The 27,793-nt window shown below is 43.8% G+C and overlaps 1 protein-coding gene across 2 annotated transcripts in view; it reads right to left on the bottom strand.

Moving 5' to 3' along the window:
- The window catches only part of CASQ2 (calsequestrin 2), a 69,632-nt gene that overhangs the window by 9,397 nt on the left and 32,442 nt on the right, over positions 1-27,793 (bottom strand). For both annotated transcript variants that reach the window (XM_030824779.1, XM_030824780.1), the window contains 4 exons: positions 23,462-23,535; positions 17,586-17,716; positions 16,116-16,161; positions 8,492-8,546 (listed from right to left, as the gene is read on the bottom strand). In XM_030824779.1, coding sequence (XP_030680639.1) covers positions 8,492-8,546; positions 16,116-16,161; positions 17,586-17,716; positions 23,462-23,535 — 306 coding nt within the window. The remainder of the gene's footprint in view (positions 1-8,491; positions 8,547-16,115; positions 16,162-17,585; positions 17,717-23,461; positions 23,536-27,793) is intronic.

Genomic DNA, 27,793 nt, shown 5'->3' with positions numbered 1-27,793 from the left:
AGTAAATGTTTCCTTTATCAGTGGTAGACATGGCTTGGAGCCCTTTCAAGACTGTGGTCATGTATGTTTCAGAAGGAATATAGCCTATACTTCAAAAAACTATATAGAGAAAAGGGGGAAATACTATTCAGAGATGTGTAGGCTAACAGTTATCTAGACAAAGCAAGTAGAGGTCTATTCTCTGCAGTTATCAGAAAAGCATCAGTTCTCAAAATCAGAAGAGACCCCCGCAACCCAGACATTCCAAACTCCAGGTAGATGAATAGCCCCCACTCAGAACATTTGTCTCTGTTGAATATTTCCAGGACTGAGACCCTTTGACCTTGCTAAAGGCTGACTACAGAGTTGATCATTTTAACAGCCAAGAATCTTATCCTTGCATCCAATTGAAATCTCCGTTTTTTCACATGACGTTTACTCCCCAATTTCTTCCTTTATGGACACTGGACATTGTTCTTTTTTGTTTTGTTTTGAGATGGAGTCTCACTCTGTTCCCCAGGCTGAAATGCAGTGGTGCAATCACGGCTCACTGCCGTCTTGACTTCCCAGGCTCAAGTGATTCTCCCATTTCAGCCTCCTAAGTAGCTGGGACCAGAGGCACATGCCACCGTGCAGTTAATTTTTTTATTACTGTCTGTAAAGATGAAGTCTCTCTGTATTGCCCAGGCTCGTCTTGAACTCCTGGGCTCAAGCGATCCTCCCACCTCAGCCTCCCAGAATGCTGGGATTATAGGCAAAAGCCACCATGCCCAGCCAGGACACAGAACATTGTTCTCCATATGCAGAAAGTCTGTAATCACGCTGCTCCAACCTTTATTTTCTGAGTGTCTATTGAACACTTACTGGGTACTGAGTACTTTTGCATTTGATTTTTACAACTAGTCTTGATGGAGGTTAGGAAGATTTTATCATCTCCATTTTAAAGAGGATGGAATTAAGACCCAAGGAGAGCAAATGACTTGCCCAGCATCACATGGGAGCAAATGGTAGAGCTGGGAGTTGAACTCAGGTCTTAAGTCTGCACGTCTGGAGCCACTTCCACTGTCTCCTACCCTCTGAGGTCTCCACTGTCTCCTACCCTCTGAGGTCTCCACTGTCTCCTACCCTCTGAGGTCTCCACTTTCCTACCAGTGTCGCTGCCATCTTCCTTCCTCGAGTTCGTGCTTGAGATTTTTAAGCCCAGTGTGAAAGCTTCAATATCAGGGAAGCAGGGGTTGGGACACTGAGGAAACTGTCCAGGGGTCAGCCCCAGGGCTGGCGGGCTGGCCTCTACCTACCCTTGGAGGGGTCCCTTCCCCTCCTTCAAACCACGCTGCCAAGCCCTCGCCTCCCAGCAGCTGTAGTATGATGGGTTGGCTAACTCAGGGATGGCTCTGAGCGGGACTGGCGTCTCAGAGATGGATGTAAATAAAGAGACCTGGAGCTGTGAGAACCGCAACTCCTCTCCTGCCACGCAGGCTTGGAGTCCTGAGAGACCATGACCCGCAGCCAAGGGATGCACGTTGAACCAAGAGGTTTCCCACGGCAAGCGACTGGCCTCTGGGAATCAAATCTTTGTGGGAGGAGAAACTGGTGATTATCCTCTCCTGTTTCCCTGGCAGGGACTGGTGGGAATGAGCCTTCACCAAGCCCTAGGGGACCGGTCCCAGGTCAGGCACAGCCAAGTCAGGAGCCAAGGCCACATTCGGCAGAGGCTCGTGTGTCTCAGACCAAGCAGCGGCCCAAGAGTGAACAGGCCCACAGCATGCAGCCTGCCCTGCCCTGCTACCTGTCCTCACGGCCCCACTCCTGGGGGAGCTGGCTGTGCTCATTCCACAAAGGCATGGAAAGGGACCCTTCCTGACTCCATGCCATGGGAAGTTCTGGGCCTCAGGGTCTCTGCTCCTGTGAGGAGAGGCCTGAGCTTGGGAGGACCAAGCTCTTAGAGTGGGGTCCTTCCCTTGCTTGTGTGGCAGGTGGACAGATAAACGGCCGGGGCTAGAACCACACAGCTTAGAGGTTGTGTCTAAAGAGGGCACTGGGTCTGGAGTTTAAAGACCTTGCACAGGTCACTTAACCGCTCCCCTTTCATCTCCTCCTCTGAAAGTGGAGAGAACAGCTGCCACATGACCTCTCAGGCATGTTGATATAACAAGATGCTATCAGCATGTGGGTTGGGTAAAGTGTGTAGGGAGACACATGCAGAAGGGCCTCATAAAGACTTTGTCTGTCTTCTTCCTTTCTCTCCTCCACCCCCATCAAACTCTTACTCATTTTAAGGTTTTTTTTTTTTCCACTACTTTGATCCTTCATTGATGGGAAGGGTTTTTGTTTGTTTGTTTTGTTTTGTTTTTGTTTTTGAGATGGAGTCTCACTCTGTCACCAAGGCTGGAGTGCAATGGTATGGTCTTGGCTCACTGCAACCTCTGCCTCTCAGGTTCAAGTGATTCTCCTGCATCAGCCTCCCGAGTAGCTGGGACTACAGGTGCATGCTACCACGCCCAGCTAATTTTTGTATTTTTAGTAGAGACCGGGTTTCACTATGTTGGCCAGACTGGTCTCGAACTCCTGACCTTGTGATTCACCTGCCTGTAATCCCAAAGTGCTGGGATTACAGGCGTAAGGGTTTTGTTTGTTTGTTTGTTTGTTTTCATCAGGCAGGTATAATTTGAGTTCCCACAACATCTTAAGCCCAGAGCCAGGGCCTGAGACACAAGGGTATATAGGACAGGTCCTCTCTCAGAAAGACCTTGTTGGTCTCTAGGCCAGAGCTCACTCAGTAAGTATGGAATTCTCAAAAAGCAGCCCAGCATCTGAACTGGATCCTTTGGGAAACCTCAGAGGGACAGACAAAGCCAGGAGCTCTCCTCTCACAAGATGGAATTGCCAAGAGGTCACCTGTGAGAGTCAGACATCTGCGTAGGACAGGGGACATTGTCTGGGCCCCACAGCTGTGACATGGCACTTGAGACATGTGAATACGCTACCACGCCTTACCACAACTCTCTTTCTCTGCCTGTCTTCTCCTGGCCCTAAGATCCCAGAATTGGTGAAAAAGTCAAATGATATGGTGTTGTGATGAAGAGAAGCTTAAGCTGATGGTTACAGAGCCCAGACTGGGGGCTGGACTGCTGGGTTTGAATCCCAGTTCTATCACTGATTAGCCATGTGAGCTGGGGACATTATTTAACTTCTTTCTCCCTGTATTTTATCATCTGTACACCGGGGAAGATGATAAAAACAGCACCTCACATGGCGGGTTGTTGCAAAGGTTAAATATGTTGATATTTGTTAAGTGCTTGGAATAACATTCAACACATAGTAAGAACCAGGCTGGGCACAGTGGCTCACACCCATAATCCCAGCACTTTGGGAGGCTATTAAAATACAAAACTTAGCCAGGTGTGGTGGCCTATGCCTCTAATCCCAGCTACTCGGGAGGCTGAGGCAGGAGAATTGCCTGAACCCGGGAGGTGGAGGTTGCAGTGAGCAGAGATGGTGCCACTGCACTCCAGCCTGAGCAATAGAGGGAGACTCTGTCTCAAAAAAAAAAAAAAAGAAAAAAGAAAGAAAGAACCAAATGTTAAATTTGGTAAACCAAACTTAAAATCAAAAGCTCAAGGCGGTAGTTAGTGGTCCTACTTAAGACAATTGGTCTCAAAAAGATTTTTACAAGAACCTGAAGCAGTGGAAGCTTGGATGGAACAGAGCTTGGAGATGTTCCTTCCAGGGCCTGTCACTAATTCTGTTCCACGTGTGCAGACAGCAGCCTGTCCTTGCATTTCCAGCTTGTTAGCGCTAATATTCCCGGTGCCCTTTGAGGATACCCATCTAGCATGCACTCATGTAGAAACGCTGCTTTGCAAACCTTTCATCACATGTTATAAAGAAGATGTCAGCCTAACACAGACACATCTAGGGGTGGTGATGAAGAGAATCATTCATTTTCAAACCTGTCAGACGAGCGGCTCTGGCGGACACTTTGAGCGCAGGAGCTGGAGGAAGACTGGCAGCACCACCAGGCAATGGGCAAGAGCACAGGGCTAGGAAATGTCCTTCCCAGCCAGGCCTGCCTGAGGGCATGGGATGAGTACAGCAGGAGAGATCCAGCGATTAGGCTCAAGGGCCAGGAGAGCAGACCCTGCCTCCTGGCAGGTGGAGGTGGGAGTACAGGGTTGCTGCCTGCCTTCAGCTTTCTACCCTGGGTGAACTCAAGCTCTTGGCCATGAGGGTCATGTCAGAACTGCTGGGGGAAGAAAGTGGTTGGGGCAGCTGGATCACTGGGATGTGTGGTTGTTGCTGCTGTGTAATCTTAGATCCCAAACCTGGACAGACAGAGGGAGGAAGCCGGACTTTTCTTCCCTAACTGGGCTCTCAAGCTTCCAGGTGGTTTTGCGCTCTTCTCACCTCCGCCTGCTCTGCCTGCTCGTGTCCCCTTCCCCAGTACATGCGGCAGCACTGCACATGCTCAGAGCCTGCACTGGCTGGGGCATTGTTTGGAGTTGGTGTAATAGGGTGGACTGTGCACAGGAGGGGCCCTTGGGAAGTCTAAGCTCGATTTCCCACTATTCCTATAACCCTGTGATCTCGAACATGCCATTGCATTGCCCTGGGTCTCTGCTTTCTTGTCTTTCAAATGTTGGAGGTGGAGATGGTGAAGGGCAACAGAGAGGCAGGAAGGAGGACCAAATGATCACTTAGCATAAGGCCCTGCTACAGACTTATATGCCACTCAGAGTTGCTACCCTGACGACTTCATATAACTCTATGGCAGGGCCTTGTGGTTAAGGGTGTGGGCTGGGAAGCCAGACATCCTAAGCGTCTTTCCAACTTTATGCTTCCCAGTGAGGTAAGCTCTCTCAGCCTCAGCTTCCTCAGTTGTAATAAAAATAATGCCTTCCTCATGGGGTTCTTGTGTACATATAAGTACACAGTAAGTGACAATCATCATCATCTTCCTCATAGTCATGATGTATTTAGAGGTCAAGACAGCCTGTTTGAATTTGAATCTTGGCTTAGGTACAGTGAGTGATTTGGGCAACTTATTTAACCTCTAAAACTCATGTTCCTCATTTGACACTAGAATAATAATCATCATGCACGTATTACAGAGTGGCTTTAAGTGCTAAATAAGGTCATCTACATAAAGCTCCTAGCACAGTTCCTCAGTACTGTTAGTTCTTTAAGAAGAACTATATTATTTTCCTGGATGTATGATCTTCTTCCTTCGGGTGGTGGGGGTAGGTGTTTGGTTGGGGCGAAAGGCCATGTCTAACTTGTTAGCAAGAGCGAAGGAATGCAGAGGGACTGTTTTGCAGGAATGAAATTCCTAGTCCTGCAGTCAGGCCCATTGCCCCAGGTTGCACATCAGTGCTGTGCAGGTAAATCACTGATTAACCACAAATTCAGAGTCAGGGACTTTCACAGACAAGTCTTTCGTTTTCCCAATCCTGAGTAGCAAGGCCCTCACTCAGAGAAGATGCTTCTAGAGCTCCTCCCCATCCCCCTGCTCTCACCTCAGTGCATGCTTACAGCTTCCCAGTACAAGCCCCAGCTTGGGCTCTTTTGGGGAAAGGCACAGTTTCAGGCCCAGGGATATTTGTGCAGGGAGGAGGTGGAAGTAGTTTCTGGAGCTTGATTCATTACAGCAGAAATCTCGGTCAAACAGGTTCCTGCAACTTCAGGGAGGCCTCTTTGTTCTATTGTTCCAAAGAGCCAGACAGGCTTCCCCACAATCCTGGAAGGGAGCAGGTGAGGTGGAGCCTGGCCAGCAGGCTGCTGCCTATGGCTACTGCATCTCTGTTCACATAACACCAGGGATCCAATTCTGTTTGATTATAGCTTGTAAACCTTAGGCAATTGGCTTCCTTTGCTATTTGCTCCTCCAGGGAAGAGTGGTGGCCAGAATCGGTGGAAAACCCACTGAAGCCACACTGGCTTTTTTTGGGAGGGTGGAGACAAGGGCTAGATCATGTTGAAAAGTGAAAAAGATAAGAGAGTGCTCAGATAATTCAGAACATAAGTTTGGTTTTGATACAATGGAATATTATTCGGCCCTTAAAAGGAATGATATGTGCAATGTCATTGGGACACCTTGAAAACATCATGCTAAGTGAAAGATGCCACACACAAAAGGCTACATATTAAATGATTCCATTTACATGAAATGTCCAGAATAGGCAAATTTTAGAGATACTAGGTAATTCCTGCTTGCAGAGGTGGGTAAGAGGGAAATGGGAGTGACTGCTAATGGCTGTTTTTCAAAATATTCTAGAATTAGATACTGATTATGTTTGCCCAACTTTGTGAATGTACTAAAAACCACGGAAATCTTCACTTTAAAAGGGTTACTATTATGGTATATGGATTATATCTTGATTTTATAAATTATATGATAAAAAATGTGGGTTTCACTCTGTAAGAAACTATGGAGGCTATTAGTGTATTGCCAAAAAAGGGAAGGAAAAGCTGGTCTGCCAGTGAAGAGTTTGGGGCTCAGTCTTGGTTGGTCATCTAACTCTCTAATCATCTGCCAGACAAATATTTATTGAGCACCTACCATGAGTCAAGACACTGTGCAAGAATCAGCTGTATAGTGATGAAAAAGGCAATCTGTTCACCCTTCATGATCTGCCACTAACTGTGTTCTCTTGGGCAGTTTGTTCAACTTCTCCAAACCACTGTTTCCTCATCTGTCTAGTGGAACCATCTCTAGATCTCTCCCTATGAGTATACAAGAGACTGAGGTCCCCAGCAAATACCATGAAAGTCTACATTCCCTTGTCTTCTCTGGTTACATTCTGGGTTGTCCCAGGGTTTCCAAAATGCACTTCAGAATCTGTGCTTCCACTTTCTCGTGGGGACTCTCTATCTCACAGAGCACTGCCATAGGGAATTGCTACCTGCAGAATTAATTTTCCTGCACTTCACTCTCCACTGGTGTTGAAAAGAGTGAAACCAGAGAAAAGTTGTCCAAGTTCCAAAAACAAAGTTACCCATCCGTTTACAGGGTCATCTTGCACTTTTAAAATAAGCTGCTCATTTTCCCCAGTTCTCATTATTTAGGGGAATGTTTCCTACTTCATTTCCTAAGCACAGACAATATTTTATGGATCAAAGTACACATTTATCCTATTTTCAGGTAGAATTGTGGTTGATATAGGCTAGACGGCAAAATTGGTAAATAAACTTTTAATGTGAACAGAAGTTCACATGTGCACACACACACAAGCATACACACACCCTGTAAAGCTGGTATGTTTTAATATCTCCCCCAGGGCCCAGTGTACCTTTCTATGTTTAGGAAGCAAAGCAGAATGTTTGAGGTTCTTGAAAGCATCTCCAAAAACACTTCATAAAATGAACTGGAGAAAAAAATAATATCCCGCTAGGCTTCCCACACCATCAGCAGCAATCGTGAAGCTGGCTTGCCCCCTGGCCCACTTCTCTTCCCTGTGTTCTACCCCAGGATAATGTAGCCCTTGTCACAAGACTTGTTGTCCCTTCTCTGTTCTATAGATAAAGTTTAAGACATGGTGAGATTAAAAGTGATATGGTTTGGATCTGTGTTTCCTACCCAAATCTCCTGTTGAAATGTAACCCCAATGCTGGAGGTGGGGCCTGGTGGGAGATGATTGGATCGTGGGGGTGGTTTCCTATGATTTAACACCATGCCCCACTTGGTGTGAGTTCTCACAAGATCTGGTTATATAAAAGTGTGTGGCACCTCCCCACCACCTTGGTCCTGCTCCTGCCATGTGAGGTGTCTGCTCCCGCTTTGCCTACTGCCATGAGTAAAAACTCCCTGAAGCCTCCCCAGAAGCAGATACTGCCCTGTTTCCTGTACAACCTGAAGAACTATGAGCCAATGAAGCTCTTTTCTTTATAAATTACCCTGTCTCTGGTATTTCTTTATTGCAATGTGAGAATGGACTAATACAATAAGATTTCCATTTGAGTTTCTCTTTTAGGTTCTGCATACCAATAAAACTACTGACATCAGCTGGTCTAAAAGGCTGAGCAAGGGGCTGACTTATGGAAGAATGCAGTTTCCACATCCTCACAATTTCATCCCCTTACCCAGATCAATCGATGACCCCAATTTTCCAGGCCCTCACCTTCCATGATCCTCTTAAAAACCCTTGCCCAGAACCCCTTGAAGAATTGGATTTGTGGCCTGAGAATCCCTCCCCTTACCCATTTGGCAGCCTTGCGATTATTAAACTCTTTCTCTGCTGCAAATCCCACTGACTCAGTGTGTTTGGTCCATTGCTGTGCAGCGGTGTAGGAACCTGGTAGTCTATAACATTCTGATTTGGTCACACCTTCTCTTCTCTTAGCCGTGTGCACAATTGAAAACGAACTCATACTTAATAGGCGACCACCAGGGGGTGCCCAATATCTTGCAGTTGCATTATGGATGGGATGTGAGAGAAGAGAAAGGTGAGAGCTGACAAAGGTAAGAAATCGGTACTTGCTAAAGCTGTAAAAGAGCAGATTGAAGGTTTCCTACCTGGGTCACTCTTCTCTGCAAAGGCCACAATGTGGATCCCATTCAAATCATCTTCCTGTATGAGAAAAGAATCAAAAGTTACACTTCCGGCTGGAGGGATACAAAGGACTGAGCTGGGGACAGGGACTCAGAAGCTGGAATGGAAATAGGAGAGGTAGGGAAAGGTGTGGAAGCGAAGACAAACACAGAGGCACAGAGGAGTACAGTGGGGCTCACATTAAGGAAGGAACGCTGAGGAGCAACTGCCAGGAATGCATAGGGTTTGGATCAGGGACTCGGATAAATGAGTTTGCAAGACAGGAAAATACCAACCACACGCAAGACATTAGCACTAAATGAGCCTCACTCCTGTGGTCTGGTGGTTCCAGGAGAGGAGCAGTAAAAGGCAAAATGAGAAAGAACATGAGTCTGGTTTATCAGGAGATCTGAGGGCAACAATGGCTCTAGAGGCAGCTCAGTAAAAGCAGCTGTCAGTTTCTGTTTCAAGAATTTACCACTGGCAGATAGAGTCAGTGATGCACCAGATTATGGAGGCTTCTGAATGCTGTGGACAGATCCTGAAACTATATCCAAATGGATGGCAGACAGGAATCATTAAGGTCAATTAGGATGTGGGCTGGTGGTGTTCACACAGGAATCACAGACAAGGGTTGTGCTTCCCTGTTAGGATCCTGCCTACCGAACCCATGTAATGTGTAGGGGACACTGCTGACTGTGACCTCTAGGTGACTTCCTTGAAGTCCTTGTCCAGTCAGTATAGGTCTCCAGTGCATTTCTGAGGCTGCAGGAATTGTCTGGAATTTGAGTGTAAGGAAGGTTGAGGGTGTGTGATTGAGAAAAGTGGTGTATGGCTGTGGGGGCAGGGGCAGGAAGAAGAACCTAGAGAGAGTCTTTTAAGTCTATGGGGCAAACGAGGGATATTTCATGTCTCTACACCCTGGACAGCAAGGACCCTGTGCCTTGTGTCTCCTTTGCAATGATTATTCCTGGAGAAAGAAGAGCTAGAGCTTGGAAGGGGCTCTGCTACCACAAATGTGATTCTCAGGAGACTTGGGGAGGAATACGTGTGAGAAAGAGGCACCTGGGGACAAGGCCGAGTGCATACTGATGATGAGACATAGGGAGAGGTATGCTTTGGGCACCCTGAATGTCATATTAGAATCATCCTATGGAAAAACCTCCAGGAGTCTCAACCTTCCCATGATCTCTGTTTCCATTTCAATTGATTTTAACGCTGGTGCAATCCTATCTAAATGCTAATTTTTTTCCTTAGAGTTTGGAATGGACAAAGCCTCCACAAATTCTAAGAAAGATTAAATGGAAAATATTATTATTAAAAACAAGAGAGTGGGCACTGCCTTGGTCAGATTCTCTGGGGAATTTAATTTTACAGATATACGCATGTGTGTGCCTGTGTGTGCCGGCTTATTACACAAATCCGACAGCAACCAGAAGGGGAGTCTGAGGTTTCACTGTTTTACATTTGCTATTATCGCCAGACAGAATATCCCAATCAGTTCTCATTAGGCTAGCCTGTGTCTCTGTCTCCTGCCATCAGATGGGAGTGAGCGCTGTTAATTCTGTGAAGCAGGCTTCATTTCTGTGTGCCCTGCTAGAACGCATTAGGAAATTGGCTTTAGAATTAAGAATCCATATTTGTTTTCTGGGAGGCTGCTCATAATACGGCTGTCACTCCCCAGACCCAAGATGGTCCCTGGAGGGAGCACTGTCACCAAGGGAAAGAGCCTGTCTCTGTGTGCGTCACAAAGATTCAGCACGCAGACCTGTATTCCACATCCACAAGGAAGCAGGCCAGCGCTAGGTGCCAGGTATTTTCGAGTAATAAACTCACAGAGCCAGAACCCATGGGCAAGCTGGCAAGTCGGGGTTACTCAGTGAGAACCCAGCTTGCACAGGGGAGGAAGAGCTGTGCTGACTTCAGGGCTGAGAACCCCTGTTGCTTCTCTGAATCCCACAGCCTTTGCTACCCAGATCTCTCATTTGGTCTTTAGGTCACATTGTCTTGGAAATTCTGTTTTTAATTGCATGAATCTTCCCTCCTCAACTAGATGGAAAGCTCACTAAAGGAAGGGATTATGCCTTAAGAAAACAACAGTGATTAAAGTGGCAACCATATCTGCTATTTGCCACTTTTTCTGTACTTACTTTGTAAGTACATTATCTCAAAATCTCCTAAGAAAGTCTAATTCTTATTGAATGATTGAAGAATCAAAGTGACTTACCTAAGGCCAAAGAACTAGTAGTGACAGAAGGGGGATTCAAGCCAGTTCCGTCTGGCCCCAAAGCCCACTGTCTTGGTCCATTCGGGCTGCTATAACAACATATCAAAACCTCGGTAGCTTATAAACAACAGAAATTTATTTCTCACTGTTATGGAGGCTGGGAAGTCAAGGCGCCAGCAGATTTGGTGTCTCGCGAGGCCTGCTTTCTGGCTCAGAAACAGTGCCTTCCTGCTGTGTCCTCATGGTGGAAGGGACCAGCTAGCTCTCTGGGGCCTCTTTCAGGGCATTAATCCCAACATGAGGGTTCAGCCCTCAAGACCTAATCACTTCCCAAAGGCCCCATCTCCTCACACCATTACCTTGGGGGCTATGATTCCAATGTATGAATTTGCACGGGGACACAAACATTCAGACCACGGAACCTGTACTCTTTCTTTCTCACCACCACCAGCAGAACAGGCTCCTTGAATTTATTGCCCCCTGCAGGGTTTGCAGAAGATGTTGTAAACTTGGATCAATGACTCTTAAGTTGAAAGAGGCTGGAAAGAGACCTGTATACAAAGTAACTGAGTGCAAGATTTCCCAAAGAACTAGAGATTTGGGAATAACGTCAGCGAATCCCTTCCATTGGATACCCCAGCACTTTGTATGTGCCTCTGTCACAGCAGTGAGCATACTGGGCTGGCATTATACGTCTTGAGACTGTTTCATCTACTTAATCTGAGCTCTTAAGGACAGGACAGCAATGTTAGTCTTTATAACCTCATTGTTTAGCACAGAGGTTCTTTTTAACGCCTATAGACTCAAAAAAGGAGTATGGCAATAAAAACTTTACTCACTGAAGAAAATTAGAAAATATTAGGTATACCAAGAAGAAACTATGCTTATCAATTACCTACCAACAACATATATTACCACTTAATATTTTACTCAGTTTCCTTCCAGTCTCTGTTGAATGTTTGTTCTCATGTTGAATGAAGAGATGCAAAGAAAAATGCGGTTAAAATAAGCAGGCTCCCAATTTAAGGTGCAATGGAGTGACCTAGATGCTTGTCTGGGGGTCTCTGACTCCATCTTGAAAGTATTTTGTTGTTGCAATATAGGGAGGCTTCTTTTAGAAGAAATTGCTGACTCTCCTTCCCTGTGGGCAGTTCCCCAGGACTCTAGCGGGCCACTTGGCTAGATGGAGGGTGAGGTCTCCAAGGGGAATTACAGATCAGCACTGGGTCTCTTTTTGCGCTGCCTCAGCTTGACATTCTTTGAGTATTTAAAATAAATAAATAGCTTTCCAATGTACACACAGCAAATATTACCAGGCACCAGTTTCTTTAGTAATCATATGTGATGTGTTTTCTATGGCCTGCATCTTAAAAACATGCACAATTAGACAGAGAGAAAGATCAATAGTTGTTTTAGTCCTAGCTGGCTTTCCCGTCTTATTGAAATATTTCTCAATGTCTCGGGAAGTAGATGTCTGGGGAAGTGGATGTTGAAGATAAAGACTTTTGTTTTTCTTTCGAACAGGGTTTCACTCTGTTGCCCAGGTTGGAGTGCAGTGGCACATCTCGGCTCACTGCAGCCTCTGCCTCCCAGGCTCAAAGGATGCTCCTGCCTCAGCCTCTCAAGTAGCTGGGACTCTTGGCACACACCACCACACCCAGCTAATTTTTGTATTTTTTGCAGAGATGGAGTTTCGCTATGTTGCCCAGGCTGCTTTTGAATTCCTTGACTCAAGCGATCTGCCCACCTCAGCCTCCCAAAGTGCTGGGACTACAGACATGAGCCACCTTGCCTGGCCAAAAAGATTTTGAAGTTCATTAACTGGTCACTTTCCACAACCACATCTGTGGTTTAAGTTGCTGTGGCCACGTGGCCCACAGAGATGCCACTCTTTAGAGAAGTGACCCGCTAGGGGGCCCAGGTAGAGGAGGGGGAATGGAAAGTGGCTCCTCAGAGTTCCTTTGGATGGACTGATTTCTGTTTCTCCCTTTCAGGGAAACAAAGATGACACTGGAGAGGCCTGTCCTGCCTTCCCTCTAGTTGGAGACTTGAATGATGGGCAGACTAGGTCTGGTTAGGGTTCCTGGGTAAGACATGGGGCTGTTCCAGAATGGGGAGGGAAGGAATAAACCATTTCAGTTGCCCTTTTCTCTACCTGGTTAAATTAAATACGCTGCTCTTCCCCAAGTTGAGAACAATTCAGTATGCAATAATGTGGAAAATATGAGCCATCACCATTATTTTATATTATAGCAAAAGGCTGTATTTTATCTTATTCATTAAATGAAAAGAAAGGAGAGAATGAGTTCCAATGAAACCAGACACCGAACTTCCTTTCTGAACATCTGCCTCTAATGTGTCAACAGGGAGTATTTCTGCAGCAGTGTGGGATATGTGAGGACACAGGCTCCCCATCTACAGAACACCATGATCTTGAGTGATACTGCTATGACAGGAAGGAAAGACCTGGGAGAAGGGGTCCGGGGTCCACAGTGTTATATTCCGCCCCTTCCCAGAACCTAGATAATTGAGACTTGCCTCTTAGGAATAAAGACAATAAAAAGAAAAAAACTGAAGATAAAGCCATAGCAGAAGAGAACATCAATAATGACTTTCAATTTAAAGTGGTATTTTGTGCCATGAAAGACAAAGACCCAGACCCTGCTCCAAATTAAAGGTGACTAAAGAAGCATAAGCAGGCCGGGCGTGGTAGTTCATGCCTGTAATCCCAGCACTTTGGGAGGCCAAGGAGGGAGGATCACCTGAGGTCAGCAGGTCAAGACCAGCCTGGCCAACATGGTGAAACCCTGTCTCTACTAAAAACACAAAAATTAGCCGGGCATGGTGGTATGCACCTGTAATCCCAGCTACCTGGGAGGCTGACGGAGGAGAATCACATGAACCTGGGAGGCAGAGGCTGCAATGAGCCAAGATGGTGCCACTGTACTCCAGCCTGGGTGACAGAAACAGAATCCATCTCAAAAAAAATAAGAATAATAAAAGAAAAAGAAACATAGGCAAATGCAAGTGTGGAATCCTGGATTGGATTCTGGGCCAGGAAAAAGAGACGTTTTTCTTTTGCAGTAAAGGGCATTGTTCGGACAACTGGCCAATTTGAATAATGGTAGTAGACTTATTATATCAGTGTTAATTTCCTGATTTTGATAATTCTATCTCTCTATATCTATCTATCTATCTATCATCTATCTATCTATGTATCTGTGTAGGTAGAAGGCATGATAAAATGTTAACATTTGGGAGATCTAGGTGAAGAGATAATGAAGTTCTTTGCGCTATTTTGGTACATCTGAAATTATTTTAGGGTAAAAAGTAAAAACAATTAAAAATATGATTTTAAAGCACTATTATATCTTTTTGCTATTACTATTTTAAAATATATTAATAAGACTCTTTTTTTTTGGAGACAGGGTCTCACTCTGTTGCCCAGGCTGGAGTGCAGTGGTGCAATCACAGCTAACTGCAACCTCTGCCTCCCAGATGAAAGTGATTTTCTTACATCAGCCTCCAGAGTAGGTGGGACTACAGGCGCCTGCCACCATACTTGGCTAATTTTTGTATTTTTTGGTAGGAATGGGGTTTCACCATGTTGGCCAGGCTGGTCTCGAACTCCTGACGTCAAGTGATCTACCCACCTTGGCCTCCCAAAACGCGAGATTACAGGCATGAGTCACTATGCCTAGCGATAAGACCATTTTAATATCTTTGAAAGGTTTAAATGTTAGGAAAGTTTGTTTCTATTGTGCTGAGTTGTTATTAAATAGTCCGCTCCTCTGGACTGGATTATTTACCCTTTGGTATCTTGTGAAATGTTTGCTCTACCTTCAAACATCCGAGTAAGTTACAGACCAGTAAAACAGTGTCAAGTTACTCCCTGGTTCTATTCATCCATTACTTCAAAGAATTAAATAGATAAATACTTCCGTGTTAATTCCTTTCTCCTCCTCCCCAGCCCTCACCCCAAATGGCCCCTTGTGGGTACATAGTCACTCTGGGGAGGCATTTTGCAGAGAACACCAGGTTTGGCTCCAGATGGCCTCTATTTAAGTTCCAAGAACTAATGGTTATTAGTTATGTGTCCTTTAATGATTAAGCTGTATGAGCATCAGTTTCTGACTATGTAAAATGGGGCTAAAATAGTACTTGGTTTTTGTTTGTTTGTTTGTTTGTTTGGGGAACAGAGTCTTGCTGTGTTGCTCAGGCTGGAGTGCAGTGGCATTATCATGTCTCACTGAAGCCTCAAGCGTCTGTGCTCAAACAATCCTCCCACCTCAACTTCCCAAGTAGCTGGGACTACAGGTATGCCCCACTATGCCCGACTAATTAATAATACTTGTTCTACATCACTTTCTAGAGCTATTGGAAGATCCAAATAAAAAGATGCATGGAACGCTTTGAAAAATGCTCCACAGCCTTTGTTATTTATGAAATTCTGTACATAAGGTGTGGGTTGGGGGTTTATCTCCAGGGACCTCTATCTAACACTATTTGAGCTGCCTGACGTATTATCCATGACATAGACCTAGAGGACAATTTGGCTCAGCTGCTTGCCAGTGCCTTCAGTTGATAGTTTAAAAAAAAGCTACCATATTCTGAACTCTTCATATTCATCCTTATAAAAAGTCTCAATTTTAGATGAGGGAATTTAGACAGCTCAGAAAGGCCACAGGACTTGACATAGGACACAAAGCTACTAGGTGGCAGATTCTGGACTTGAACCCAAGTCTCTGTTACTTTGTAACCTGAGTTCCTTCCACTGTGTTACTGTGCGGCTCTGATGGTCAATGAACAGAAGCTATAGTCACTGTGGGAAATGAACTAAGAGTAATTTTGCCTAGTGAGTAGTACCAAAGAGGCTTAGATTGATCCATGGAGAACTGTGTTTTAATTGAGCATGACGTGCGTGCTTTTGTTTTGTTTTGTTTTGTTTCAGTTTTTTGAAACAGTGTCTCAATCTGTTGCCCAGGCTGGAGCGCAGCGCCAGGATCACAGCTCACTACAGACTTAACCTCCCAGGCTCAAGCAATCCTCCTGCCTTAGCCTCCCAAATAGCTGGAACTCCAGGCACATGCCACCATGCTTGGCTACTTTTTGTATTTTTTTGTAGAGACAGGGTTTTGCTATGTTGCCCAGGCTGCTCTCGGACACCTGAACTCAAGTGATCCCCAGCCCCGGCCTCCTAGAGTACCGGGATTACAGTTGTGAGCCTTCGTACCCAATCTGTCCGTGTTTCAAATACTCATCTAGACATCCACCTCAGCCAAATAAAGCTTGGTTTGAGTTTGGGGACTTAATCTAAGAAGCACTCCTCTTTGGGACTATACTCATCTTTACAAGGCAAGGAGAGTTTGCCTCTTTCTTACCCATGTTTCAAACATTTCTTCTGGGCGCAGGCGACGTAGAGTGGGTCTGAAAAAAAAAAAGAAGGAGCTTCCTTGAGTAGGGATCACTGTGGCAGATATGGCAGCCACAGCATCATGAAATGTAAAATGAGTTGATGGTTCCTTTGCAAGGCATGGAGAGCCCTAAAAACCCACTTATCTTCTAAGGAAACAGACCTGCTCTACTCTGCTGTGTCAGACAGCGAGCTGGGCCAAGCCACTCAGCCTTTTCATAGACCCACTGATCCAAGAATTATAAAGTCGATTACAAACATGGGTCAGAGGGAACAGGGTCAGCTCATTCCCAGGGCAAGATGCCATTTCCCTCCTCACAGATAGCCACCACTCCAGAGAGCCCACAGCAGGCCTGGAATGAGAAACCTGAGGGGGAAAACAGGAAATCTCGGATTTTGTAGGTTGAAACTGCCTTTGTTTTATCATCTGGGGTATACATTGAAAGTCCTTTAGGGATATTTAGGGGAGCAGACAGGATCTATATTTTGCTCATAGTTTCATTTCTTTCTGAATATTGGCAAATAGTGCTGGACATATTAATATTTGTTCCTCCAAGTACTGCCTTCCTGAAGGAACTAGGACTGTCCAGGTGATGGGGATCACAGTACTGCAGGTCCAATGAACACACTCATGTACATGCCAGGTGGGGTGGATGGACAAGCCAGTGAGTCCACTACCATGTTCCATATTCCCATATCTTCCCTCCCTCAAGAGCAGGGGTCAAAAAACTACAGCTGGTGGGACAAATCCAGCCAGGGCCTCCTGTTTTCCTAAATAAACTTTTACTGGGACACAGCCACACCCATTTGTTTATACATGATCCATGGCTGCTTTCATGCCACAGCCGCAGTTAAGTAGTTGCAACAGACGCCATCTGGCCCACAGAACCTGAAATATTTACCATTTTGTTCTTTACAGAAAAAGTTTGCTGATCCATGCTGGAACTACACTAAGTGGTATCGAGCATTTCTCTCCCAGAAGTTCTATGCATAGAGTGTTCATCCTTGGCTAAGTTACTTAACTATTAAGTCCAATTCCTTGATCTGTAAAATTGGGATAATAATAATTACTCCGTAAGGTTGGAGATTAGATAAAATAGTTTCCCTAAAGCACTGGGCATAGTTATTGGTATACAGGAACTTACACTAAATTGCTATCATTCCTAGTATAGAATTTTATTTATATCTTGCCCTGGCTTTGAGGGGATTTGCTGACTGAGGGATTTATCAAACTCTGCTTGCAGGTGCAGACTTAGATTCAGAAGTAATAACATCCCTGCTAGTCATCACTGATCAACAAAGCCATACTACTGAGTTCTGTACTGCTGGGGTACTAACTAGGTTGTTGCTCTTGGCAGGTCTGAAATGTTAGCACAGAGAGGCTCCTTTCCATTCCCCAGACCCCAGGCCCCCAGCCCCCACATGCCATCTCAGGCACCTTTGGTGTTCCTTCACAAACTCCACAAGCTCCTCTTCTGTGTAAGGTTTGTTGGGGATGGCAATGGGCTCATCCATAAATGGCTCATAGAAGTCAACCTCATTCATCTTCAAAGATAATTTCTTTGCAACCTGTAACCATTGGAAATAAGACAAAGTTTATTTGAATGCTAGTCTAGAATAGCAATGTGTTGTCCATCTAAGGTAAGTGTGTATGTTTTCTGGCAAAGACATAGAAACAGATGTACAGTTTTAACTTCAATGTTGAAGTGATAGGAACTCATCACCCAAGGCCTGGCTAGACCAATCTTCTTTTGTGATCAAAGAAGGAAAGATAGAAAGGAAAAAGACTTATCTAGCAAATAAGGGTCAGGCAGGGGCAGGGAGCAGTTGAGATGCGAAGTGGGAAATTTAATTCTACAATCACCATCACTCTACTGCATTTGCCAGGGCTGGATGGGAAGCAAATGCCAGTGGAGCATATTTACTATCCTGTGTTGTGTGGATTTAATGGAACCAATGTTGATAAAACAGGCAATTGATGGAGATCCTTAAGGCATATAAGTACTCAGAATCAGAACCCAAACCATTAGCCTGTCTTTGATCTGCTCATAGCCCTAATTGCTTTTTAGGTTGAAGTGCTGGCCCTACAGTTAAATCTCTCAGTACCCAGCTTGCTTTGTGGTTTGTCAGGCTTTGGGAGCTGCCCAGTTTGTCAGCAGTTATGAGGTGACTGACCATCTTGCTTTGTTCTGGGTGGAAGGGCTCCCTGGGATGCAGGACTTTCAGTACTAAAACTTGGACAGACCCCAGTAAGCCAGCATGATTTGCTCATCTTACAACAGATAAAGAGCTCGGAGAGCCAGCCCATAGCCTGGAAGACATTTTCTCTCTGGATTAAAGTAGCCACATGTTCAGTGTGTTGTCAAGGCAGAATGGTTGCTGTTTCCCTGCACAGCTGCTGAACTCAGGACCTCTGTTTGTGAAATGATTTGAGAGGCCCGGAATGTGCAATGCTCTATAGAAAACCAAATGCCACTCTTTTCTAGTTCAGAGCTGTGGTTCAAGAAAGCACAGGGATGAACAGTGGTTCCCTTTAAGCTGAAGAGGAATTGCCTAAGAGCTGACGCTCTGTGATGGTAACCCTTGGTGCCATGACCCAGGACGGCTGCAACTAACTGGGGAAGGGGAGGAGCTGGGTATTGCATAAGCTCTTACACAAGGAGGTCCATTCTGAGGAAACACTGATATCCATTTGGTTTTTGTCATCAATTGCTATGAATTCCAGGTCACTATATTCTGAAAGGCATTTCATATAGTACTTAAGCAAGAGAAATTCCAGCATCCTACTCAGAGATCAAGAAAACAGGCCACGTTGACAGCTATAGTCAGTCAAGGGAGATTTTATTGTCAGGTTAATTTTAAGAGAGGGAGACGTGGAGTTTTTTCTAACTGTTTTTCCCTTTTCTCAGGGGTAGGCGGGTGATGTGGATGATGGGGTGATGAGGCAGGGAGCCAGAGTAGGCAAGAAAATGGCATTGAATTCTGGTTTTCTGAGTTCACTTACTATGTATTCTAGGAACCAGAAGACTGTTTCCATGAAAGGAGAAGTGATCAGAATGAAAACAGTAATAACAAACATATAGAGTGCTTATCATGTGCCAGGCACTGCTGCCAGGTGTTTTAGGTTGATTCTTTGTTTAATTCTCACTTTGATTGTATGTGGTAAGAATGATTATTATAGTTATTTTACAAATGATGAACCTGAGGCACAATTTGGGTAAACAATTTGTCAGGATCATGTATCTGGAGGGAGCAGAGCCAGAAGTCAAACCCACCTGGTGGTGGTGATAGTCTCCAGTCTCTGAATGCCGGTGTCTGGGTCCACAGTGCTGTCTATGAATGTAAAAATTGGATTGTTGTATCCTTAATTTAAGTCTTGGAAATGCTGAGTAAAATTTCCCAGGGATCTCTTCACTGTCTCACTGGAGTGCCCTCATCTTTTATCTCAGAGAATCCCTCTCTTTCATTCTTTTTCTTTTTTTTTTGAGACGGAGTTTTGCTCTTGTTGCCCAGGCTGGAGTGCAATGGCACAGTCTCGGCTCACTGCAACCTCCGCCTCCCAGGTTCGAGCGATTCTCCCGCCTCAGCCTCCTGGGTAGCTGGGATTATGGGCACAGGCCACCACACCCAGATAATGTTTGTATTTTTAGTAGAGATGGGGTTTCGCCATTTTGTCCAGGCTGGTCTCGAACTACTGACTTCAGGTGATCCACCTCCCCCCTCGGTCTCCCAAAGTGCTGGGATTACAGGCATGAGCCACCACGCCCAACCCCCCTCTTTCATTCTTATTAATCTTATCTTGGATGGTAAGGACTGAAGGGGATTTGACTGGTTGAAGCTTTTATTCATTCCTTTATTCAGTAAGTATTTAGTGGGGCCTACTGAATCCAAGGCATTATTCCAGGAGGAGATCTGGTTCATGGGTATTAGCATTATGTAAGAATGAATTATATTATTAAGAACCAAATGGGTCCATAAAAATGAATTCTTTCATGCTTTTATCTGTTAACTAGTTGGAAAAGATTTTAGCAAAGAAAACTACAAAGTACAATGCCAATTTTCTGACATGTGCATGTGTATGAATTTTGATACAGATCATTTTTCCTCCAGTTAGCAAGCCATTTTAGTTGTTGCCACTGAAACCAACTCAAGTATTAGGTTGGTGCAAAAGTAATCGCAGTTTTTGCCAAAAGTAATGGTTTTTGCCATTACTAAATTTAGGTCTTCCCAACATCTATCTTCTCCACTAACTTTGTTTAGTCACAGCTCCCTTTGGCTCCAGTGTGATTTAAAAAAGAAAGTGATTTTTCGTCTCATTGTTCACTCAGACAAAGAGAGGAACAGGTCAGTGGGCGGGGACATGAGATTATAAGAACTGATATTTTTCAGGCTGTGAGGTACAGCAGAGTGGAACCATCCTTGGCCCTCTGACCCTTTCTTGCTCTAACTGCTTCTTCAGAGAGGTTAGGCCTTCGTGTGGCTTGATTTAGGATTAGTATCAATAGATCAGTACTGGTCCCAAACCTGCACACCCTTTAAAATTCCTTGGGAGGCTTTCGAAAATGCAGATTCCCAGACACTGCCACAACCCTAAAAAATTAAAATTTCCAGGGCTGGAGCCCAGAGACCAATGGTTTTAAAAGCTTGTTGGAGGATACTCATATGGATAGTGGTTGGGATCTACTGACTGCCAAATTTACATCAGCAGCCATGACATCTCACCCTCTTTACAGTCCTGCAACTCATATGATGTATTTATTGGTTTGTTTACTTTTGAACTTTCTGTCTTTCCATCTTCTCTTTCCCACAATAAACTTTAAATTCTAAAGGGCAGGAATCTGCTTTGCTCAATGTTGTGTCCCTGGCACTGAGAAGAGTGCCTGGCACATAAAGGGCACTCAGTAAATACTTGTTGAGTGAATGAGTGACTGAATTAATTAATTAATTAAAGACATTTCCAGTTGAATGTTTCCCCAACTTTTAGAAAATAGAACTCATAATCCCATCTCATGTTCCTCAATAGATTCTTCTTCCTAGATTTCCTAATGTTTTTAGTAGCTTCATAATTTTTGCTGTCTTGATGCCAAGACTTGCTATCTTAAGTTATTTTGAGGCCTTCTCTCATCATCTCATCAACGGCCTGATCTTCTTGTTATATCCACTTTTGCTAGTGCCAGTTGTTTTTTGCATTTTTGTGACTACATTAGTGCTTTCTTGTCCCTTGCCTCTCCTGGTTTCAGACCTCAACAAAGCATCTCCAGGTCCCTCTGAGATTCCCTAGGGTGTGTTGTACAAACAAGTCCTTTCAGCCACTTCACATTTATTATTTTTCCCCTCTTCTGTCCTAGCACTCCCTGCTGGAAACCACTGAGGCTCTACCGGGTGCAGTCATGCCTTCTGGACCCCACCATCTCCCCTTGGACACCCCCTCCACCCCAACTGAAGGATGCAAGTTCTTAAGCACCAAATGGCATCAGAGTCCTCTCAGTGCTCTCCCCTCTGTGTGCCTTTGTCTTTTTAAATGTTCTGAAATCCAACAAGGCTACACGAACACTGGCACTTATGACTCAGTGTCCTACAGAGTTTTAATAAAGCATCTCTCTGAATTTTTAATCATAGCCTGACCTCACCTTTTTCATGGACCACAGGCATGAAGCTATACAGTTGCACTAGGAGGCACTTCTACAAACAGATGCTACTCTGAGCTCAACGTTGAACCACCCCTCTAAAAACTAAGTCTTTGTTGTTTGGCCAAATTAATTGGCCTGCCTCTCTCTTCCTTTCAGCTGGATTCTTACCCAGGAGCCACTTTAGACACACCTAGTCCGTTAGAACCAAATGTTCCATCAGAACCATATGTCAGTAATGGATTCAGTTTTGGCTTCTCTGTTCCTCCCTTTCTCTACTAATATCCTATCCAAGCCTCCCACTTCCTGGGCCTAGATGATTGCCTTCTTATGAACAGTGGTGCTCATAGCTGGCTATTACTGAATGCTTCCTGTGTGCCAAACACCAGCTAGGCAGTTTGCATATATTGCTTCTTTCTCTGGAGTAAAGTAGGAGAGAGCATTGACTTTGAAAGTCAGGCTGGTCTGAGATTATAGCAAGCTTCTCAATTCAGTAACTACAAGATCATGAAAAAATCACTTAATCTTTCAGCACCTCAGCTTCATCTTCTGTAGAATGAGGATACTAATTCCTCCCTTATGGGAGTGTTGAGAGGATGAAGTGAGAAAATCCATGTTAACTTCTTAGCACACACTCTGGCACAAAGAGATTTCTTAGCACAGACTCTGGCACATAAAATTTTTTTTGAATTTATTATTTTTTATATTTTTATTTTTTGAGAGAGGATTTCACTCCATTGCCCAGGATGGAGTACAATGGTACGATCACGGCTCACTGCACCTTCAACCTCCTGAGCTCAAGTGATCCTCCCACCTCAGCCTCCCAAGTAGTTGGGACTACAAGTGTGTGCCACCACACCCAGCTAATTTTTGTATTTTTTGTAGAGAAGGGGTCTCACTATGTTGCCCAGGCTCGTCTCCAACTCCAAGGCTCATGCAATCCACCCCCCTCAGCTTCCCAAAGTGTTGGGATTACAGGTGTGAGCCACAGCGCCTAGCTCATAATAGACACTTAATACATGATAGTTTTTCTGAATATTCTTGCTCAAGATCCCTCTCAACTGTAATACAACTAATTAGGATAAACATTCTTCAAGTTTAGATTATGTTACTTGGATTATAGACCACTCTTCTGGATCACAGGCTTGAAGACAGAGCTAGGTCCACAGAAGCGGTTCATCATATACATGAACTGAAAGCAATCTCATCCCACCATGCCCATTCCCTGCTTCAGCTCACTGGCTTCCTCTTGTTTTTCACAGAACACTTGCTTGAACTCATCACAGAGGAGTTCCCATTCTACTTCCCATCCTGACGCAGTAGAAGGGGAAGTATTGCAACCCCAGGAAGGGAGAGGATATCCCCTAAGGAAAAAGGAAGCAGTAGCTCAGTGGGCTGGCACACTCTGGGCCCACATATTTCCCATTTCAGTGTATGAGAAGATAACGGTGGGCCGTCACTTTTCCTTGAATGTTTTTATAAATATTCTTACATCCTCAGACTTAGTCATCTTTGTACTCATCTGAAATCCAATAGAGATTTAGTGATATAATTCTTAACCCTTCTAGAGAAAGAGGCAAGGCAGGATGGTTAATGTTGCTAAAAGAAAAGAAAGAGTGGTGGGAGTTCAAACTTTAATTCTTCATGCCTACAAAACTGTTCAAATTGGGGTTTCATAGGTACTTACCCCTTTGTCAAAGGTGGCAAAGAATTTGATGTAAGGCTGGAAGTGTTCAGCTGCTTCTTCAAAAGCCTTGTAGTCTAAAGGGAAAAATAAAGATGAAGGGAGAGACATTTTCAAGATGCACACTGAAGAATCTTCTTTTTAAATGATGTAGAGAGTAGAAAGCCAATTAATCCTGATTGGATAATAATTTAGTAGATATTGTTTAGATAGGTATTATTTAATATTATTTAAACCCATAGTTTCCCCCAAGGAGTTGGAATTGACTGGCATTCAAACGCCCAAGAGAAGACCCCTTCACCACACTTTTATGAACTGCAGGTAGAAAGCAGGAAACAGAGGGAACTGGGAGGACAAGAGAGAGAAAAAGACACGTAAAACTCCAAACCGAAATAAAAAGGCCTTTCACTCTAACTCACTTCTACTTATAATCATGCCCTCTAGAGAGAGTGCAGTTTGCCAGAATAAATGGGCCCTAAGTAAGAAGGAAATTCATCTCACAGTGTAAAGTAACCTCAATCACAATTGACATCACAGAAGTATTTTAAACTTCTTAATGGAAGTACCCCTGTTGCTGAATTCTAGTTTTCTTTCCCCTTTTTTCATTTTAAAGTTTTCTTTTTTATTCTGATGCCTCAAGAGGATTTCTTAAACTTAATCAAGCCCTTGATTGACTGTGGTCTCAAACTCAAGTCCATACTGGCTGAGGCAGTATGAGATCAGGTGAGTGTGGGAGTGCTGTACCTTGGTACACCTGGGGAGTTACTTGAGAAAGAGATTTGTCCTCAAGCCTTAGTTGTAAGGGTGATGGTAATTGTGGTGGTGGTGGTGGTTATGAATAAATGCTATAAGCCTGAGAGTCAATGAGCCTGTGATTTATTCTTAACAAGATTAACTTCTTTCCATTTCATGGAATTCCATTTCCCTTAACCATCAGAAGTATAAGCCTTTGTTAGAATTCTGAGACCTTGCAGAATTTACTAAGATTCTATCAAAATTTTTTTAGAACAATGTTAATTCAGAGGATACCAAAATGAATAAGACACAGATACTGATCTTCAAAAGCTCTCAGCCTAGAGAGAGCTACTGATCCTTAAAGAATCAAAATGCAACACGATAGTTGTTACAACAGAGGTGAGTGCCGCAAGCACAGGTGAGAGAGGGGTTGGTAAGTCATGAGAATACTTGCACATACTGATACACGCTCACACTAACTTGTCCTCATAAACGTAAGTGGGTAGTCAAAAAAGATATCCTGTAACCTCATAGCTGGGGTCGAGAATTGGGTGGAGGGGAGAAGATGGCTGAGAGCATTTGAAGAATGAATGGAGTGAAGGTAAGGAAATAAAATGGCTAAAGCAACACCTAAGCCATCTGTGTCTAAAGCAGCGGTGGTCTCAATCAGAATCCTCTGTCCCCCTCTTTTCCAATCCCCATGTCCCTGATGAATTTCTCCTCTCTTCCATGAACTGCCACCCTGATGGAAAGAATGGCTTAGGCCTGTGTTAGGAGCTTCCCTTCCTCTCTTGGAGAGCTGGTCTACATCACTTTAAGATGAAGAACGGAGCAAGGTGACCTCCAGATGGGTGATTCAAAATGTGGCTTGACCTTTAGCCTCAGCTAAACAGCAGTTGTTTTCCAAGAAGCCTCTTCTTGTTTTCTGCTCTGATGGAGCTCAGGTCATCTCTAGGCTTTCCCTGCCTCCTGATCAGCCTGTTCCTGGTCCCTTCCAGTCAGACCCCTCTCCCACTTTCTTTGATGACTCTTTTGGCTTCTGGAATAGGCTCCTGAACGTTGAATTCCCAGCCTCCAGCTTACTAAAAACTTATCTTAGCATTTTCTCTCCTTTCTTCCCCGTCTCTCAGGGTTGTGCATACTGGAAATATTAGTATCACAGATTTTAGTAACTGGGTGTGGTTGATGGCACCAGTTAGAAACCCTGACCAGAAATGCTTGGAATAATATAATCTGTCTTACAAAGAAGAATGAAACCAAGTTGTTGGGGATGAAACATTCAAAGAAGTAGATAAACATGTCAAAATAGATTCTGAAAGCACTGCACAAGATAAGTGTACACAATTAAATGTATAAACTTTACAGTATATGAATTCTATACACAGTTAAACTCTGAAGTCAGATTTTGAATGTCCAAGTTCATGTATTGATAGTGCAGCTACAATGACAAGAAGGTGTAAAGGCTTTACATCAAGTTCTTTCTGAAAATCTTGAGATTCAAATAATATTTATTCAGAGAAAATGTTCATCATATAAATGCCGGTGAATCTGCATTCCACAAAAAGGTTGTTATTTTCTAAAAATGACTCCAATAACATTCAAACCTGTATAACTCCTTCTTTTTATAGCTTTTGGTGAAGAAATGGGTTCAGGAGATCTCTCTCTGCTCTTTCATCCTAAAGTAGGTTAACCGGGCAAGAATTTTACAAACAGTTTATCAGCTAAAAACTAGATTTAAAATTATGCTATGAATTATACTTACTTTGAAAATATTTTGAGGGATCATTATTGGCTCCAAAAAAGGCTAGATCTTGCTAAACACCTACCTGAATGTACTTAATTGAAAATTGCAAGGACTACGTGAAATATATAATGTACTAACAAAGTTTATAAATTTAAAAACAAAAATTCAACCTTAAAAAGAGGTTAAAATGATTCACTAGCAATTTTATTAAATTTTAAGAATGATTATTAAGATCAGTGGAGCCATATCTGTGTATTCCTAAGGAAAAGCTTCATTATTATTTTGAAATATTGATGATATACAAAATTTAATTAAGATCTGTAATCCTTTCAAATTCATTCAAATTATTATAAGGAATATGAACATTACATTTGTCAATGAAAAGAAAAGCTATAGCTGTCAGATTGAACTAAGTGCCCTTGAAGGACACTTTAGAGATGGAATTATCTGAATTATGTCCAATGGCAAAAAAAGAATGCTTATCAGTCAAAGAAAGAGCAGGCCGAACGTAGTGGCTCACACCTGTAATCCCAGCACTTTGGGAGGCTGAGGAAGTTGGATCATCTGAGGTCAGGAGTTCCAGACCAGCCTGGCCAACATGGTGAAATTCCATCCCTACTAAAAATACAAAAAATTAGCCAGGCATGGTGGCAGGCACCTGTAATCCCAGCTACTCAGGAGGCTGAGGCAGGAGAGTTGCTTGAAGCTGGGAGGCAGAGGTTGCAGTGAGCTGAGATTGCACCATTGCACTCCAGCCTGGGCAACAAGAATGAAACTCCAACCCAAAAAAAAAAAGAAAAAGCAATGGATATTGTCCTCCCATTTGTCACTATCCACATATACAAGTGAAGTCTCTTGTCGATGGTGACCATCAAGAATTTGAAGAGATCACCATTTAAAATCTTGATCAGGGTTTCATGTTGCTATTTTAAGCATAAAATCTAATATCAAAAAGCTGTATCCTGGGCTGGGCACAGTGGCTCATGCCTGTAATCCAAGCACTTTGGGAGGTTGAGGTGGGTGGATCACTTGAGGTCAGGAGTTCAAAACCAGCCTGACCAACATGGTGAAATTCCATATCTACTAAAAATACTAAAATTAGCCAGGTGTGGGTTTGGGCACCTGTAATCCCAGCTACTCAGGAGGCTGAGGCAGGGGAATCACTTGAACCTGGGAGGCAGAGGTTGCAGTGAGCCAAGATCATGCCACTGCACTCCAGCCTGGACAACAAAGCAAAACTAAGTCTCAGAAAAAAGCTATATCAAGAATGAGCATAAGATTCTCATTCAAAATTTTTTTTTAAATTGGAGATATTTTACAATGCAATATGTCATATATTTCTTATTACTTTGTACACCATACTAGCCATGTGATAATGGGTAAGTTAATTGCACCTTTCTGTTCCATCCTTTCATCATCACTAACATGCAGATAATAATGATAATCACCTCACAGGCTTGTTGTGAGAATGAAATTAAGGCATCCATATAAGCTCCTAGCATAGGCCCTAGCATATGAAATGTGTTAATTAAATAGTATTATTATGATGATTCGTCTAGGTGGGGGAAGACGCCAAGGGTACTGAAAGGTGTGCTCTTTATCCTAACCTTGGTTTTGCTTCCCTCTTATCTGCTATCCTGAGCTACATGGATGAAGAGGATAGAGGAACATAAAGATGGAAACAAATTGAGACAGAGGAACTGAAAAGGAAGCGGAAGGAGAAGCACCCCAGAGTAGTCAGCACTGATATGGAAATGTACAAACTAAAATAAAATTGCCTAAAGAAGAACTGGGCCAAATCTCCCTGGTTAGCCACTTCCCTCTAGCACATTCATTTTAAGCACTGTAAATGGAGG

This window comes from Nomascus leucogenys, chromosome 12 (genome assembly GCF_006542625.1).
Source record: "Nomascus leucogenys isolate Asia chromosome 12, Asia_NLE_v1, whole genome shotgun sequence".
In the NCBI taxonomy this organism is placed as follows: domain Eukaryota; kingdom Metazoa; phylum Chordata; class Mammalia; order Primates; family Hylobatidae; genus Nomascus; species Nomascus leucogenys.
Note: the sequence above shows the minus strand (reverse complement) of the source record. Positions and strands in the feature narration are given on the sequence as shown.